We start from the raw sequence: 17960 nt of genomic DNA, 5'->3' as shown, positions 1-17960 counted from the left end.
CAGTTTGTAAGCTTCTGACACCACAAACTGCTTACTACTTCTTTCAGATCCTAAGGAGGTTGAATGAGAAAGGTAATGAGCATGGTGCAGCTCACAAAAGTACAACAACTGAGAAAACACCAGAGTCTATCGAGCTTCTTTAGCTGTCCAGTACCTTTGTTTTAATATGTCAGGGTCCCTACTTTGGCCAAGACTCTTGGTTAAGGACTGTTGGCTCCTTCCTCAAACTTCTCTTAATGTCCTTGAACACAGCAAAATCACACTGCACATCTCACTTTAACATCTCTGATACATCAAATGTCAGACCTTGATGAGGTAACCTTCTGTGTCGGTGACTACAAATGTAGTTCAAGGACACAGTTATGGCTGCATGCAGTGCCATCACACGTTATCTTCATCACCTCCAGTAAGCGGAGAGCTCCAAAAGTCCAACAAAAGAAATGTGTTCTGCAGTGTCTTGGTTTTCAGTTACTGTCATTTTATTCAGATACAGTACACCTTAAGTCATTGAACATATATACCTAGTTTACTTATAATGCCACTGTTTTTTTTTTTTTTTTAAACACCAAAATTGAGACTATTTTAAAACTTGGCAAACTTTTAACATCAAAAGTAACTTAGTTAAAAAACAAAAAAGGGCTCTGTTCAGAATGGTACAACACCTTTAACAGCAGCCAAGGATCTGGAAAGGGGAAAAATACAATACATTCAAAATATCTGTTGTAAAGTTAAAATTATCTGTATATATAAAAAAGACATGCATACCATTTTGAAATCTTTAATTGATATATATTCAAAGTTATATACAGAAAACAATGTACAAGAGAGAAAAAACAGAAAATTATATACATCAAAAACGACAAACACACACTGACAAATGTGCCACTTCACCATGTTACGATATTCAATTCAATAGTGAACTGCTGAGGTATTAGAAAACAGTCCATTGTACTTCTTTATGTGCAAATATCTAACAGAAGATGACCACCAGCAAAATGTGGCTTTGACAGAAAGGCAGCCCGACACACTAGTTGGATATTCACTGGCTGGTCAGCATTACCTCGTTCACATCATGTAGATCAGTCTTTTGCATCACCTACTCCATCTGCATTAATGGCAAACATGGCTTCTGCTTCTGGAAGACAAGGAGAGTCGTAAATCTTGCATATTCTTGTTTCTCCACGTCCTTTCCTCAAATACAATCTGGGCAGAAAAAAAAAATAAGGTAAACTTAAATTTACTCCTTCAACTTTATCCAATAAACATTTTTCACATATCTGAACTCTTGTATTGTACATTCTTGCCTTGTGTTGCTATGAATTCTAAGTTGTTAGGTTTGTTTTTTGCTTAATTAAGCACCATATTTTGATTTATAAATTTTTTATATTGAGGAAAAAGGATTCTCCTCCCTCTTTTCTACTCTTAAAGTTTTACTCTGCCTGTTGGCCTTCCTCTCTCTCTCTTGGAAAGGGGCTCAACTGAATTTAGTTTGACTTCTGCCCAAACTCAAGTAATGTCCGTTTTAATAAAGGACAAAATAAAGGTCAATTCCTTAAAGTAGCTTTTCTTGCCATTTTCCTAGTGGCACAGGACAACTTTTCTGATTCCTTTTTCTCAGTTTATTACTCCACTGTCTTTAACGTAAAGGCGACTGTACAAATCGCCTTTCACTCACTGACTGCTCTTTGTTTACACTACGCTGCAGGACGTTTGCTGCAAAAGAAGAAAAAGCACGCTGGCTCAACTACCGTAATACAATGCGTAAAGGAGCACTACAAATTATTGTAAAGATTAAAAAGGCAGGAGCTGAAAATATTCGTTTTGTGTTTAATTTTTATTTTTTACTGTTTACCAAGTCTTCTTTTTAGTCAAAATCACCAATTTTGATTGGAGCATCCGTACTAGTAATGACATTATTAATGAATATCAACACACATCCTATGGACGATCAATGCCATATCCAGGGTTGGTTCCTGCTAACAATCCTAATATCAATTTAGCAAATATGGACACTAAGCAATTTCTAAGGAAAAAATTAACGATGACATCAGGCGAATGGTTGTTAGACTTTTTTAAAAATTATTTCTGTGTAACATTGAACATCCTTTACCTTGTAGTTGAAGCATGTGCAATAATGTTTCCTCCAATTGGTTTTTTGGGATCAGCAGAAAACATAGCAGCCCCGTCTACCTGTGCCACAACCTGGTTTGTTATTACAACTGCAACACCAAACTTAAAGAAAGCAAAGAAACAGAGTTTAACACACTTGAGGTTTGAATATACTGTTGGAAAATGTAACTATTTTTAAACTCAAATAAGAGATATTATGTACTGCCTAGGCAAGACAGTGAAAAAAGTAAAGCTTTCTCTGCATTACAAACAAGCATGCACAGTACTGGTAGATTTTTTTCAGTGGGATAAAATAAGTAAACATATCAATAAAATAAATAATATACAAACAATACATTTAATGACAAGGACAAAGTTACTAAAAAACAGATCGGAAATCTTTTCCATTAGTAGCGCATTACCTCATCAGCCAGTCGTAGCAGCATCCGCAGAAACCTGGCCAAATGCATCTGTCTAGCAGAAAGCTCCCCTCGCCCAGAATAGTCAGTCCTGTATAAGGCAGTTGCACTGTCCACTATGAGCAATGCATACCTGTCGACAGATATTTGCAAATATTTTTACTCAAATAACTTCAATATTCTTACTCACATACCACGCTTAAGGCTGTCATTCTATATAAAATGTTCATTCTGCATCACTGCAGATTAAAGCCTTTATTCAGACATTTTCCTAGGCCAGTATGAACTTATTTAACCATTAAGCATTATTAATGCCAAACATACATATCATATACAATAGTTAAAGGTTTAATCATTTTAATTGATCATTATTAATCTCTACTCTTCTCTGCTACCTTTTACAGTTTTACGTCACCGTCATCTGATAAAAGATCTGTGCAGCCACCCTTGATGGTGGAACAAAAGCGAATACCCCAAACTGTTGGCACGATCCTCGGCATTGAAATTCGTAAGACAAAACTTAAACAATAAGAAAGCCCAGTGAGGGCGGGGTGGTCTTTGCCTTTGAACCCCTGCAGATTTTGATTTGTTTACAGCACCTTGCTTCCCCCGTGGAGTTTTATTTTTTTTTCTTCTTCTGCCCTCCCCGGCCATTTGACCATAGTATTGGCCACATCATTACAGACTTAAAAAATCACTCTTTACAGAACGATTGTACTTTTTCTAATATATGTATATCTACACTCTGCATACACATTTGTTCTTAACCATTATTTTTGATATGTAATGTATTCATTTTTTTAATATCTCAAATTTTTTATTTTTTTTATGTTTAAAAACACTTTCAGCTAGATTTTTTGCATGAAGATGTGCTATAGAAATAAAAGTTGTGGCTGTTGTAATTATTAGCTCTGATTTAACAGAAAACTTGGTGAAATTATATTGGATGGCCCACTTCATGTACAGTGGAACCTCGAGATACGAACAGCTCTGTATACAGTAATCCCTTGCTATATCGCGCTTCGCCTTTCGCGGCTTCACTCCATCGCGGATTTTATATGTAAGCATATTTAAATATATATCGCGGATTTTTCGCTGCTTCGCGGGTTTCTGTGGACAATGGGTCTTTTAATTTCTGGTACATGCTTCCTCAGTTGGTTTGCCCAGTTGATTTCATACAAGGGACGCTATTGGCAGATGGCTGAGAAGCTACCCAGCTTACTTTTCTCTTTCTCTTGCGCTGACTTTCTCGGATCCTGACGTAGGGGGATTGAGCAGGGGGGCTGTTCGCACACCTAGACGATACGGACGCTCGTCTAAAAATGCTGAAAGATTATCTTCACGTTGCTATCTTTTGTGCAGCTGCTTCCTGAAATGACATGCTGCACGGTGCTTCACATACTTAAAAGCTCGAAGGGCACGTATTGATTTGTGCTTGAAAAACAAACTCTGTCTCTCTCTCTCTGTCTGCTCCTGACGGAGGGGGTGTGAGCTGCCGCCTTCAACAGCTTTGTGCTGCGGTGCTTCGCATACTTAAGCCAAACAGCCTTATTGATTTGTTTGCTTTTCTCTCTCTCTCTGTGTGACAGTCACTGCTCCCGACACGCACTCCTTTGAAGAGGAAGCTATGTTTGCATTCTTTTAATTGTGAGACGGAACTGTCATCTCTGCCTTGTCATGGAGCACAGTTTAAACTTTTGAAAAAGAGACAAATGTTTGTTTGCAGTGTTTGAATAACGTTCCTGTCTCTCTACAACCTCCTGTGTTTCTGCGCAAATCTGTGACCCAAGCATGACAATATAAAAATAACCATATAAACATATGGTTTCTACTTCGCGGATTTTCTTATTTTGCGGGTGGCTCTGGAACGCAACCCCCGCGATGGAGGAGGGATTACTGTACGAGAAATTCAAGATACGAGGAAAGTATGAGCGAAAAATTCGGATCTAAATAAGAGCATTGGCTCGCGTAACGAGCCGCGAGCCAGGCTGTGGGTATGCGTGACGCGTTTCCCGATCCGCCTCGACTCGGGGATTCACCCAAGCTGACGCTGCCCGCCCGTCAGCTCACTCAGTGTTCCTTGTTCTCCCGTAGCGTGAGGATCTACGCATTTGTGCGCTTGTGATTTCATTGGTTTTTTTTGCATTTAACGTGAAAATAATTATTCCACGATGCCTCTTAAGAAGATTGTTGCCTCAGATAGTGCTGCAAAGAAAAAAAAAGGAAGCCATGGCCATTGAAATTAAGAAAGAAATCAGATAAACATGAGAGCCTTCCTGAATCAGAGGGGGACTCTCCTTCCCCACAGTAACCCGTTTCCTCCTCCCCACCTCCCTATCGTCTCCCTCAAGCCAGCCAGGACTCTTCATAAAGGTAAACTACAGTTATATTATTTATCAGTGTTATTTATTAAAGGTAAACTACAGTATATATTATTTATCAGTGTTATTTGTTAGGAAAATTGATTTTTATGTTGATATTTTTGGGGGTGCGGAACGGATTAACTGGATTTCCATTATTTTCAATGGGGAAGTTTGTTCTAGATACGAGAAATTCACTATACGAGCTCAGTGCTGGAACGAATTAAACTTGTATCTCAAGGTTCCACTGTATTTTAATTTTTTTTACCTTGGCCAAAGTAGAAAAGCTTGACACAAAGTTAGTTTGGACTGAAATGTCAAAAAGCACACCAATGGCAATGCAGAAAATAAAGATTAATTATAAAATGTTAGTGTTGCATTTTTAAAGTAATAGAGGAAAAAAAGAAAAGCCAAACATTTGGAGGAAAATAAAAAAAACCTTTAGAAAAGTTTAAATCCTAAAAGCATTTTCATAAGAATTAACCAATTATTACAATAGCCAAAATAAAATCTTAAGAGGAATTTTATAACCATACACAAAAAGAAAAAATTTTTTTTTTTTTTTATATAAATATATATACACTATACCTGGATTCGGCCATCATTGCAGATGCCTGATAGAGTAGCTGAGTTTGGTGGTCTGTGTTAAATGCCCTGGCATACGCTACATTATCCAGAACATCACTTCCTGACAGGCCATACCTGAAAACAGAGCAGGATGACAGAAAATTGGGGGAATTAGAGAAAAATGTCAGGGTTATAAATTCCTTTCATATTATATCTAAATGTTTTGTACCACCGATAGTTTTTTTGGGGTCAAAGAATCCATAGATTTCACCCCTACTACTGTTGCACTTAGGCACATGTTGTTGACTTACAAACTTTGAAACTGTTACATCTCTTAAAACTAAATAAAACAAGTGTGTGCCATCATGACACCAGTTACAAATTATAAAAAAAAATGTATAAAATAGAAATTAATTTATATTCAAACATGAAAGAATGAAGATTTATCCAGATTTCTGATAGCTGAAAAAAAGAAAGACTTCAGTGGCATTTCCCTGAAACAACGAAAAGTTTCAAGTACACCCTACAAGTAAATGCACATGCGTAGGACAACTATTTGATGGAAGGGTGCTCGGTCCATGGCTGGTTCCTGCCTTGCATCCTGATATTGCTGGGATAGGTTGTCACTCCTCACCTCCCTAAACTGGACCAAGTTATTCTGAGAATAGTAAATTATTTTTAAAGCATATGTAAGAAGCTCAGCAGGAAACAAAAACAGCATTCGAGGAACAAACCCAAGTTCCAAACAGTCACACATTTACGATTGAGTCGACACCACTGGCTTGAACTGGGAGATACAGAACTGTAAAGAAATGTTATTTCTATATTGTGTTCTTTACATGTTAAATTTCCCTTTAAATACTTGCAGTGCTCCACAACCATGAATTTGGATTAAGCAGGTCTGAGAATTGTAGTACCCACAACAACATATGTTGACCTAACCACTGACAGTAGAGCATTGCTGGCAACAGTGGTTTTAGGAATGATCAAACCTCTTTCAGGCCTGGAAGAACACAAGGCACAGCCTTCCACTTGTCAGTAGTTAACATCACGGACCAGAGACGGAGGGTGTTGTATCAGAAATAGCAGTTCACACACGTGTAATGCTTAACATCCACACCAACAACCAATACTTCTGTTTTCCTCCTACAACCCCCCACATCCGCTTCTGTACAGACATCACATTCCCCCCCCTTTTTTTAAAATGAAGGCCTACTTGGTAACATAGTCCTTAAGCCAGGAAGGAGGTCTTCTGTGCCTGAAAGAACGTGAAACCTCATTGGAAATCCATGGAAGTGACTGAGGAGCAGCCAGTCCATTTCCAGCCACTGTTTGGGGCTCCCATGCCATCAGGCTATGCACCTTTAGGCCATGATGAAGCTGACTTGGTGATGTGACTTTTTTCAGGCTATTTGCACGATGCCTAGAACCATCTTTCAGAAGAAAAGTAACTGGTCCAAGCTGCCGAGTAATTTTCAATGGATCTGACCAACGGGGTATCATCTTGTTGATATAGCGAGGAAGCCACACACGCACCCAGTCTTGTTCCTTTAGTAATGGCAGTTTTGATTTTCTGGCTTGACTGAAATGCTGCTGCCTATGCTGCTGTTGAGAGGTAACATGGGCCTGCGTCTGTGAGAGTGTTGGTAACGATTTACTCAAAGAAAGTCGGTCCAAAGGAAGAGTCGGCTCTCTACCTAACATTAAGGAAGCAGGTGATACCCCTGTTGTGGTATGTTTTGTTGTTCGAAAATATAACAGGGTCTGGAGGAGAGCTGCCTCAAACTGCCAACCTTCTGTCAGGTATGCCCGAATTCCAATTTTTATTGTGCGGTTGAGGCGTTCCACCCCACCATTCGATTTTGGGTGATACACAGCAGTTCTAATGTGCTTAATGGCCTTCTCTTCCAAATAGTTATGAAATTGACCAGAAGTAAACTGGGGCCCATTATCAGTAGTTATGTCTGGCAAGCCCCACCGAGCGAAGAGGTAATCCAGGCTCCTAATAATGGATTGGCTAGTCACAGATGCAAGAGGCAGGGCATCTGGCCATTTGGAATTGAGATCATACACCATCAAGAGATAGCGAGCATGGTGTGGAGCACCAAGCAGTTCACCACAAATGTCGACTTGAATGTGCTTCCAAGGAGCAAGTTGCCATTGTACATGAGTAAGAGGATCTGGTGGACTAGGTGGGGATTTGCCACTGAGTAGACAGGCAGTGCAGTCCTTTACCAGTATCTCAACATCACGGTCTATATTAGGCCACCACACTATATCCCTACAACGCTGCTTCAGCTTAACAATGCCCAAATGGCCCTCTGTGCCATTCGCAAAACTTGTGCTCGTAGCACTGCTGGTATGACAGTACGATGGCCTCGAGCAATACAGACATCTTCCCAACAGAATAAATCGTCCTTAATCCTATAGTATTAAATCAGTTCCTGTTCTATTGTGGTGGGCCATCCATCCCTAACAAAACAGCGAAGTTTGAGAAAAAATAGGGTCATCCCTAGATGCTTGGCGCAGCTGGTCCAAAGAGATAACAGAAGAGAGAGGAGCATGCAACATAAACACCAGATCTGGTTCCAGGTCACAAATCTGCTGTACTGCAGTTGGCACAACTGCTCGGGATAAGAGGTCTGCTACTGCATTGTACCTACCCGGTGTGAATTCATGCTTAAAATTGTACTGGTACAAACAGTCTGCCCAATGCAGCAACCTGAGGGGCTTATGACCAGATCCATTTGTGTGTAACAGTGTTGTAAGGGCCTGGTGGTCAGTACGGAGAGTAAAAGACCTGCCATACAAGTCGAGGTGCCAGTGTTCACAAGCCCATATACAGGCCAAAGCTTCTCTTTCTCCAACAGACTACTTCTGTTCAGCAGGAGACAGTGCCCGTGAAGCATAAGCAACAGTCCTTTCTACGCCATTGTGTATTTGGAAAAGGACTGCTCCCAAAGCTGCAACAGAAGCATCACATGTCACAGTAGTTGAAGCTGTAAGACTAAAGTAAACTAAAGCAGGAGAACTGGTGAGCTGCTGCTTAAGTGTCTCCATTGCCAGGGAACATCCTTCTTAAGGAGATGGCGCACAGGTGCTGTTGTTGAGGCAAACTGTGGGAGGAAGCGAAGATAATATGTAGCCATTCCCAAAAAGGATGCTAGTCGTGAGGATGTTTGAAGTTCAGGAAGAGAGTGGATGGCATCCACATGCGACATTATAGGCGTGATGCCTTGCCCGCAAAGCCTATACCCCACAAATTCAATTTCTTGCACCCCAAAAATACACTTTTCCGAGTTAAGAGTGACATGGTAACGTGAGAGTTGGTGGAGCACCTGAGAAAAGCGTTCATGTTGGCCCAGGGTGGTACCATGCACTACGATGTCATCCAAATAAATGGCTACACCTGGAATTCCTGCAAGCATGAGAGACATGACCTTCTGAAAACAGCTAGGTGCTGAGCTGAGGCCAAAAGGCATCCTCTTATAATGGAAGACACCGAGGTGTGTCACAAAAGCCGTTAGATCTCTGCTTATAGGATCAAAGGGAACCTGCAAATAGCCATGATTTAGGTCCAGTTTATTGAACACTGTAGACCCATGAAAATGTGTGGTCAGCTTCTCGGCTGTTGGCAAAGGGTTTTTATCGGGAATAATTGCTTTATTTACAGAATGCAGATCAATACAAATACGCAAACCTCCTCATTTTTTCTTTGCCACAACTAAATTTGAAATCCATGAGGAAGCATCCACTGGTTCAATGTCCTCTTCCAGGAGGTGGCGGAACTCTGTCGAAACTTGGTCTCTTAATGACAATGGCACTCTGCGTAGCGGTTGGATAAATGGAGATGTTGTTTTATCCACTGTGGGTCGATGGATGAACCCTGTAATGCAGCCCAACCCAGTAAATAACATTGGGAAGGCCTGTTGCCATTGTGCTGTTACCTGCATAATGTCAGTGCCACTTGAATCACACAAACGAAATTGTAATCTGTGGAGCAAATTCAAACCCATTAGATTTACACCCATTGTGGTTACAAAAAATGTAAAATCAAAAGGCCCTTGGTCTTTATACTGAACTGCAAGACCAACAGTGCCCAGAACTGGTATGTTTGAATTACCATATCCTGCAAATGGTACTGAGGAGTGGGACATGAAAGAAGTGTCTCTCATATGTAACTTTATTCAACATAGAAACCTTGGCTCCTGTATCAATGAGTAAAGGGAGAAGAATGTCATTTACATAACAGGCACACGTTTTGAAAGGGTTGCCTGGTCTGGACACCGAGTTAATTATTGCTGAAAGATGAAGGTGTCTCAGAAGGGGGTGGATTTGGAGCAGAGCGACACCACCGAGGAAAATGGTTCATTTTTTGTCAATTTCTACAGCGCTGGCCGAGAGCAGGACAGTCTTGTGCTTTGGTAAAATATCTGAGGGAGGCACAGTTTCCACAAAGCCATTGGCCAGCCTGCGGGACATTCTTTACAGCCTGCACTGGTATTGGCAATGATGTGTCAGTAGGTGGTGCTGTTGCTGTGCCTGACAATTTAGACGCGGCCACTAGCGCTGCTTCGACTTGTTTTCCAATCTCTATGGCTTTACTTAACGTTAAGGTATACGGTTCCAATAATAAACGCTCTCTCAGCTGTTCACAAGACGTTTTCTCAATCAGTTGGTCCCTTATTAACTCATCTTGTAGTGTCCCGAACTTAGTGTTGCACAAGCTCACGCAATGCTGAAACAAACTGATTGACTCACCCGGCTGCTGAGCACGCTGACGAAACTGACCAAGGCTCAGGAGGACACTTTGGCTTGGGCCGAAATGTCCATCCAGTGCTGCCACCGCAGCTGCAAAAGACTCGTCAGTCGGTTGCAAGGTAGAAAAAAAATGTGCTGTCCTTCCGCTCCCAAACAGTGTAATAGAAGCACCCTTTTCCTTGCTGTCTCAACGTTATCCAACCCGGCAGCCAACAAGTATGTCTCGAACGAACGATACCAGCGTCTCCAGGGAACTAGCGGTTCACCAGGTACTGGCAAGAAAGAAGCTGGAGGAGGTAAACCAAACTCTGCCATCCTCGTCGCCAAACTGCTGTATCAGAAATAGCCGTTCACACACGTGTAATGCTTAACAATCTTTTCTTTATTTAACATCCACACCAACAACCAATACTTCCGTTTTCCTCCTACAACCCCCCACATCCGCTTCTGCACAGACATCACAGATGGCTCACTGAGTTGGGACACATTCACAGCATCCTTGATGTCATATTTATCAATGACCATAAACTGAATCTCAAACCTTGTTAGACTCAACTCTGAAATGCTAAGAATTACTGACTTAGCATGGCAGAATGTTTCAAGATATTCTGAAATGGCACGCTACCAGAATAGTGTGTGTCAAGACTGGGAAGATGTTTGCCTCTTTAGCTTGTTGTGGACAGCTTAGCTATATAAAGGTATGTTCAGAAGATTGTGTACAACCTTTGAAGACAGTCCAATCTGTCACCAGTTTTCACCAGGATAATATCCAAATACATAATGTGGTCATATCCCAGAAACAAATTCTCTGGTCACCGCCAAACAATAAAGCACTTTGTGGAACATTCTTGATGCTAATTAGACCATTTTTCAAACATTCTGAAGTCTAAGGCCTTGGTAGTGGAACAGCGATACAATCCTTACTAGAATGCAACAAAGAACACCCTGTGATATGTGTACGATTTCATGCAATGACATACAGGTGCCTATATTGACTACTGTTGGTCATCTACCAGTACTAGTAATCCCTTAACATAGCCTACCTATCCAATGAACTGTCCACGTTCAGGAATCAACTCTTACTGTGGCAGCACTTGTTTCATATACCATTTTTAATTATAGCTACTATTCGGTGAACCTAAAGCAACATTTCCCCTTCCCCTTTGGATGGATAAAGTACGGTTTATTTTTTTTAACTGTAAACTGATTTTTATGAAATCAAAATACCATTAATAAACACTCACCTCTCAGCAACTGCAAGCAATCTCTCAGGACGAAAAGTACCTTCTGTGTCAATGTACATAGCTTTACCTTCACCGCCACCTTGGTCAATTGGCAACTGTTAAGGTAAAGACAGACAGAAAACTGAGCCATAAAAAAAAAAAAAAAAAAAAAAAAAAAAAAAAAAAAAAAACTTTTTTGTAAAAACATTTTTGAAATTTGTACTGTGACATTTTACATTTAGTGAAGAATTTTCCAAAGCAATATATTTAAAAATGGCAAAAGTGGGTATGACAAGTACGTCCAAGGAAGTGTTAAGATATACTTTTTGGATTATTACCTGGCAGGTGACTGCTAGTGTATGACATAGTTGTGTTTTCCCAGTGCGAAACTCACCAAACATTTCTGTGATTGAACCAGTTTCAATTCCTCCTAAAACAAAATGACACACAATGAAAAACACAAAACAAAACATTAACACCAACAAATAAGAAGGCTCTCGAGTTCAGCAATAGTTTATTAGTACCACTTCAAAGGCAATGATAGATTTCACAATACAGTATTTGCAAAAAATTTTTTAACTTCAATAAAAAAAAAAAAAAAAAAAAACACTCCTATAAAATTTCCAGAAATTTCATTTTAGTCACCTCCAAAATCCTAAGATACCTAGAGGCATATTCAATAACTACAACCTACTCCTTTGTTATTGACCGAGTTTGGGAATTTTTGGATCCCCCTCAAATATTAGAAAATCTATACTGCTGAAAAAAAAAAAAAAAAATACATTTGTTCCTTTAAACTAAAATGACAATGCTAAATGATTTGGCTAAATCGACTAGAACTGACATTTTTTTCCCTTATTTTAATAGCATAATATGGAAAATCAAAATGCACAAAATGTCCATGTACTCTATGCATAACCATGTTCAAAGAGATGAAATAAAGCATTAAACTATGTATACCTTTAATAAACAGATTTTAAGAAAATAATTTTACATGTTGTAATATATGAATTAAATGTTTTAAGAAATATTGACTCATATTTTTTTTTTTTTTTGCATAGTTCACTGTCAAATAATGCAAAGAGTATGCAATATGTGTTTCACCCTTATTTGGGCTCATCAGGTGTACACACTCTACTGCTTCCCTTGCGGGGATCGAACCTCGGACGTCAGCGTCAGAGACGAAGTCCCTTTACACTGTGTCATGGCGTGTAGTTCGCTTATTTGACAGCCTGTAGATCAGAGTAATTACATTCATTGCATTCGTAGTCTGATTGTATGGGTGGTTACCTACCAGGTAATGCATGTGGTTGGTCTGTATGCGGTCGGGACTCGGACTACGAATGCAATGAAATATATATATTATATATATATATATATTTTTTTCCCCAATCCAAAAGAGGAGGAGAAAGGAGGGGAAAAAACAGTCAACAACACAGCTTAGTCTAACCATAGGTTAGTGTCTCTTTGAATTCAAACTTAGTCCAAACAAATACTATGACAAGAATAAAAGTAAAATGAATGAATATAACAAATGGTTCACGGAAAAACACATTCAATGCATGAATGCAATGACTAATCAAGAATAATAAAATAGAGTGTGCATTGTTTGTATTTCTTATTACATAAAAAAACAAATTTCTACCCAGAAGTCTCTAGCAGACTGAAGCATTTAATGGAGTATTGCGTATTAATGTGTACAAAAATCAAATTTAACACAAAAGCTCTGTCAATCTGTACTTAAAGTATTCTATCACTTAATCTCAGTTACTAAAAATGACATTTTTTGCGGCTTCATTATTCATCTTACCCTGGAGAAGCTTGTCCAGTTCTTTTGACCCTGTTGAGATCTGTATGATTTCAGATCTCCTTTGATGAAATTCTGTAGCTGTTGTAAAGCCCATTGGTACAAGTTTTGCAGCCTCTGTCTGTAACCACAAATGAATTTCAGTAAATGACCAACAGCCTCAAAACACAATATATGTAAACGATTAGCCCCATATACAAGCTGTTACACCATCTATGTAAAATATTTCATAAGAAAAAGTAAAATTACAAATATGTTAATAGGAATAGAATTACAATTTTCCATTGAATCTTAAAAATCTAAATTTTAAATAATTGTAGAAGACTGGGGATTTAGAAAGCAACAAAAAAATAACTACTTTTGCTGTAATCACTATTTTTGTTTAGATTCTTGTTACACCAATAATTTCAAGGCACACTTTCTTCAGGTATTTTGGAAACTATCTACAATTCTTATTATTCTGACTCAGTAGAACAAAACACACACAAATAAGTGACCCTGCAGTCACAGCTTACCAGAATTTTTTCAGCCTTTGCTTCACTGATCCCTTTAATATTAAGAAGCTCTTTTTTTGGTGCATAGGCAACAGCCTCCACAGTATGGAAACCCGCATCCTCTAACTTTTTCACATCGTTTGCACTGATGCCACATTGCTGAAAAAAAAAAGTAAGCTGAATTACAACTAATAATTGTATTACAAATAATAAAAAACATTAAACATACAACAATACATATGTAAATCTTTGACTATAGTGATCTCTGGAGATTTCAAATATTATTAATGTGACAATCATTCAGACATGTATTTTGCATTTTATCATAATTTAATAACCCAATGATTTAGGAACCAGCAACAAAGTCCTTACATGACATAACCATTTTGCACTGAAACAACCCACAATGCAGGTTAAGGAGTCAACTATTAGCTTTGGTACAAGAGGCTTATTTAGTAATAATTAATCTCTCCTGCATTAAAGACCAGCTGTTTCACTAAATTTACTTTATATCAATATAGACCCAAATACACATAGGCTAAATGTTTTATCAAGTAAAGACAACAACTAGATCCATGAATAAGCGATGCAGTCAGACTTGAGAAGCTGGTAGTTAAAATGTTCTGACACGCAACTAAAGTTTATTTTCAACAAGCACAAACCATCAACTAACTTAAATTTCAGATACCAAGCCTAAAAATACAATGTTTATACCTTGTCATTCAAGAGGCTTTACTAAAAAAAAAAAAAAAAAAAATGTAGGCAAGATATTAACAATCAAGCAATATTTTTCAAATACTAACAGTAACACCTCATTAAGTTGGTGTCAACATGCCATTTAAAAAAAGGAAAACAAAGAATTACACTTCCTTGATAAAAAAATAACCTGTAGACAAGAGTAAAATGGAACAAAAGCTGGTTTCTAGCTGGACAATACTAAACTTCTATGCATTACAAACGTGCACACATTTTTTTTTTAATCTGCTTATATATTGTTTAGCTTTCATATTCTCCCTCTTAGTTTTATAATAAAATAATACAATACATACACAAAAGAATAATTGAGCAAACTATAAATTATACAATATTACATATCAAAATCAAACTGAACACCCATTTCCACTATTTATTTATTTTGCATTAAGCTATTGACAATCAGCAGCATAACTATACTTATTTAAGAATGTTCCAAGTTTGGCAAGAAATACATTCACAATACTGACAGAGGAGATATATGTATCACAGAAAAAGTGTTTTTAAGTAACCTCAAGTCTGCTCAGAGGCTGAGGCCCAAAATTCTCTTCTTCCACTTCTGTGCTGTCTTTGCTCAGCATCTGCATGGCCATGATTTTGCTGCTGTAGACACTGAGAAAGAAAAATATCGGAATGCATTGTTAAAATACTAGAAAAGAAAGACAAAGAAAAGCCCATGCAATGCACTGCAAACATCTGATTTGTAGAAATATACCAAAATACTAATTGCATTAAATATTTCTGACACATCAACCTATTACACTAATTTTTAAATCAGATTTACATCATTTAGTTTAGGGAGAAGGAAGACACCACTACTATCTGTAATTAACAGCTATACGCTGAGCTAGTAAAGTCAAGTAAGTTTCTGATATAGTATTTAAATACACACCCGTGCTACCAAAGCATTAACCAAGGATAAAAAATTGTGTTTAGTTTCTACTGCCTTTTAAAATGAGGTTTTTCACAGTAACATACCATTAACTTAAATGTGGATCTACTCTTGTGTGTTTTTACTTTAACTGTTTATGACACACACGGACCTTTGCTTAACTTAATACAGTGGTTCAGTTGTTTTTTTTTTTTGGTCAAGAACACGAAATACAGGATGAATCCTAATTAGAAAAAATTTAATGAAAATTTTGCCCTAATGCAGTGGTCCCCAAAATCAGTCCTGCAGACCCCCTGTGGCCATTTTTAAATGGACCCCTAGCCTAATTGGGCGAGCTGTTATTTTCCCATTTCTGTTTGAAATTATAAAGCTAGGTTTGATAAATGTTTACTAACATGTACTAAACAGTTAACCATTATATATTTTTAAACAATATTTTGTCCTGCTTTTCTAGGTGCTCTGGTTATTTAATCCATTATTTACTAATTATTAGTTCCGACGCTGAGGTAGTTGCAGCCTGTCATCATTCAGTGTCGTCTGCTTAGCTGGTTTTTAATTGTCATCATTAGGATACAACGAAGGGAGCAAACTACACACAAAACGACAGGGGGAAAGGGGGTTGAGCATTTAAAGCTACAGGAAAAATAAAAACATTGACAAATGTCTTAAAAGTGTAAAAATACTACTGTGCTTTTCTGAAATGCAGAACAGAAAAACAAGCTACTTAAACGAGATCAGTTCTGATCACGAATCCGGATGGAGTGAAAACCTATAATCCCAGTGGGTCTCCAGGACTGAGTTTGGGGACTACTACAATACAACAACAACATTTATTTATATAGCACATTTTCATACAAAAAGTAGCTCAAAGTGCTTTACATAATGAAGAAAAGAAAAATAAAAGACAAAATAAGAAATTAAAACATTAGTTAACATAGAAAAGGAGTAAGGTCCGATGTCCAGGGTGGACAGAAAAAACAAAAAAAACTCCAGAAAGCTGGAGAAAAAAATAAAACCTGTAGGTGTTCCAGGCCACGAGACCACCCAGTCCCCTCTGGGCATTCTACCTAACATAAATGAAATAGTCCTCTTTCTATCCTTCTACAGCTATCAAGTTTAAATAAAATAGTTCAAAACACCGTTTCCTCTACTCGTTAAAAGAAAGACGTACAGTCCAAACAAAGACAGTGTCAAAAGCTGATCAGAATCTTTTTCTAAACTCCGTTATTTCTCTGTTGAGCTACCCATAGCAATCCCAAAGACTGCGTCCTGCTCTGTATATTTAAGACTACTTCATACTCTATAGGAGATTTAAAATTAGACTGCACGAAAGCTCAACAGCCCTAATAATCAGCTTGCTTTCCTTCTTCCTTTCTTTCCACGGAGTTACTTCTCTCAGCCATCATTACAGTCAATGGCGGAGGGCCTTGAAATGATTCCTCGTGGAATCCCATACTTCTTTATGCATTACAGTTTAGTTAAAACACGACACTCGAGAAAATCCCAATGCCATACATAAAGTGACTCAAAACTAATCGAAAAGTTAAAAAGCACACTTCTAATAAGACGAATATTCGTTACAAGCCTGGACTGAACTTAAACATCTCAGCCACCATTCCCAAATTACTGGTATCAACAAGATGAAATCTTTATATTCTAAAGGAATCATTACAAAGCAAATGATAAACTACGGCATTAAGTTTGCGTGGGCTCGACAACAGTGGACATCGCGGCCTGGTAAACTATCCTTCTCTACACAGCCTGACATTACTGACAATTTATGGAAAAAAGACATACTAGTTATACTATTAGTAAGTATTTGTCAAAGTAGTATTAAATGCAATTAAGTTCTAAACGTAAAATGTAAAAAGTATAGTACCTTAGCTAGAAAAGATAAACAGCAGCAAACGCCCAGCCTTTTGAACGCGTCTGAAACTCCCGCGCTCGACGTGACGAAACACAACAATACTACAAACAGGAAGGACGATGACAGCGAGCTACGGGACGTCACTCGGGTCAGAAAGGTCCGTCCGCGTTCTCTTTAAAATACCGCGCGGCGCGATCGGGGGGCAACGTTAACGGAAATATCAGACTAAAATCCCCTAAATTATGGTAAATTAAGAAAACATAAGATTAACCCTAATGGTGATAGACACCGCTAATATTTGTAACAAAAAGTATTTAAACACAGCAAGTGAACGCTTAAGTCTTACTTCCAGTGTGTGTGCGAAAAAAAAAAAAAATTATATATATATATATATATATATATATATATATATATATATATATATATATATATATATATATATATATATATATATATATATATATATATATATATTACACACACACACACACACACACACACACACAGGTATATACATATTTACAGTGCATCCGGAAAGTATTCACAGCGCATCACTTTTTCCACCTTTTGTTATGTTACAGCCTTATTCCAAAATGGATTAAATTCATTTTTTCCCTCAGAATTCTAAACACAACACCCCATAATGACAACATGAAAAAAAGTTTACTTTGAGGTTTTTGCAAATTTATTAAAAATAAAAAAACTGAG

General features: G+C 38.0%; 1 protein-coding gene across 1 annotated transcript; it reads right to left on the bottom strand.

Annotated features, from left to right (window-relative positions):
• Positions 1–762: 762 nt before the first annotated feature.
• rad51 (RAD51 recombinase) lies at positions 763–17386 on the bottom strand. Its single transcript, XM_028821938.2, has 10 exons — positions 17265–17386; positions 15006–15105; positions 13762–13899; positions 13250–13367; positions 11778–11869; positions 11461–11555; positions 5477–5590; positions 2532–2661; positions 2111–2232; positions 763–1203 (listed from the first exon to the last, which is right to left on the bottom strand). Exons 2-10 carry the CDS (start codon positions 15084–15086, stop codon positions 1080–1082), a joined length of 1014 nt encoding a protein of 337 aa, XP_028677771.1. The 5' UTR covers positions 15087–15105; positions 17265–17386; the 3' UTR covers positions 763–1079.
• Between the last annotated feature and the right edge of the window lie 574 nt (positions 17387–17960).

This window comes from Erpetoichthys calabaricus, chromosome 16 (genome assembly GCF_900747795.2).
Source record: "Erpetoichthys calabaricus chromosome 16, fErpCal1.3, whole genome shotgun sequence".
NCBI lineage: Eukaryota > Metazoa > Chordata > Cladistia > Polypteriformes > Polypteridae > Erpetoichthys > Erpetoichthys calabaricus.
Note: the sequence above shows the minus strand (reverse complement) of the source record. Positions and strands in the feature narration are given on the sequence as shown.

Excerpts from the sequence above, each read along its gene's own strand:
- rad51 (XM_028821938.2), bottom strand. The coding sequence starts at position 15,086 with ATGGCCATGCAGATGCTGAGCAAAGACAGCACAGAAGTGGAAGAAGAG. Across the intron at positions 13,900-15,005 it reads AGCCTCTGAGCAGACTTGAG|CAATGTGGCATCAGTGCAAA; the intron begins GTTACTTAAAAA and ends TTTTTTTTTCAG. Across the intron at positions 2,662-5,476 it reads GCAATGATGGCCGAATCCAG|GTATGCATTGCTCATAGTGG; the intron begins GTATAGTGTATA and ends ATCTGTCGACAG.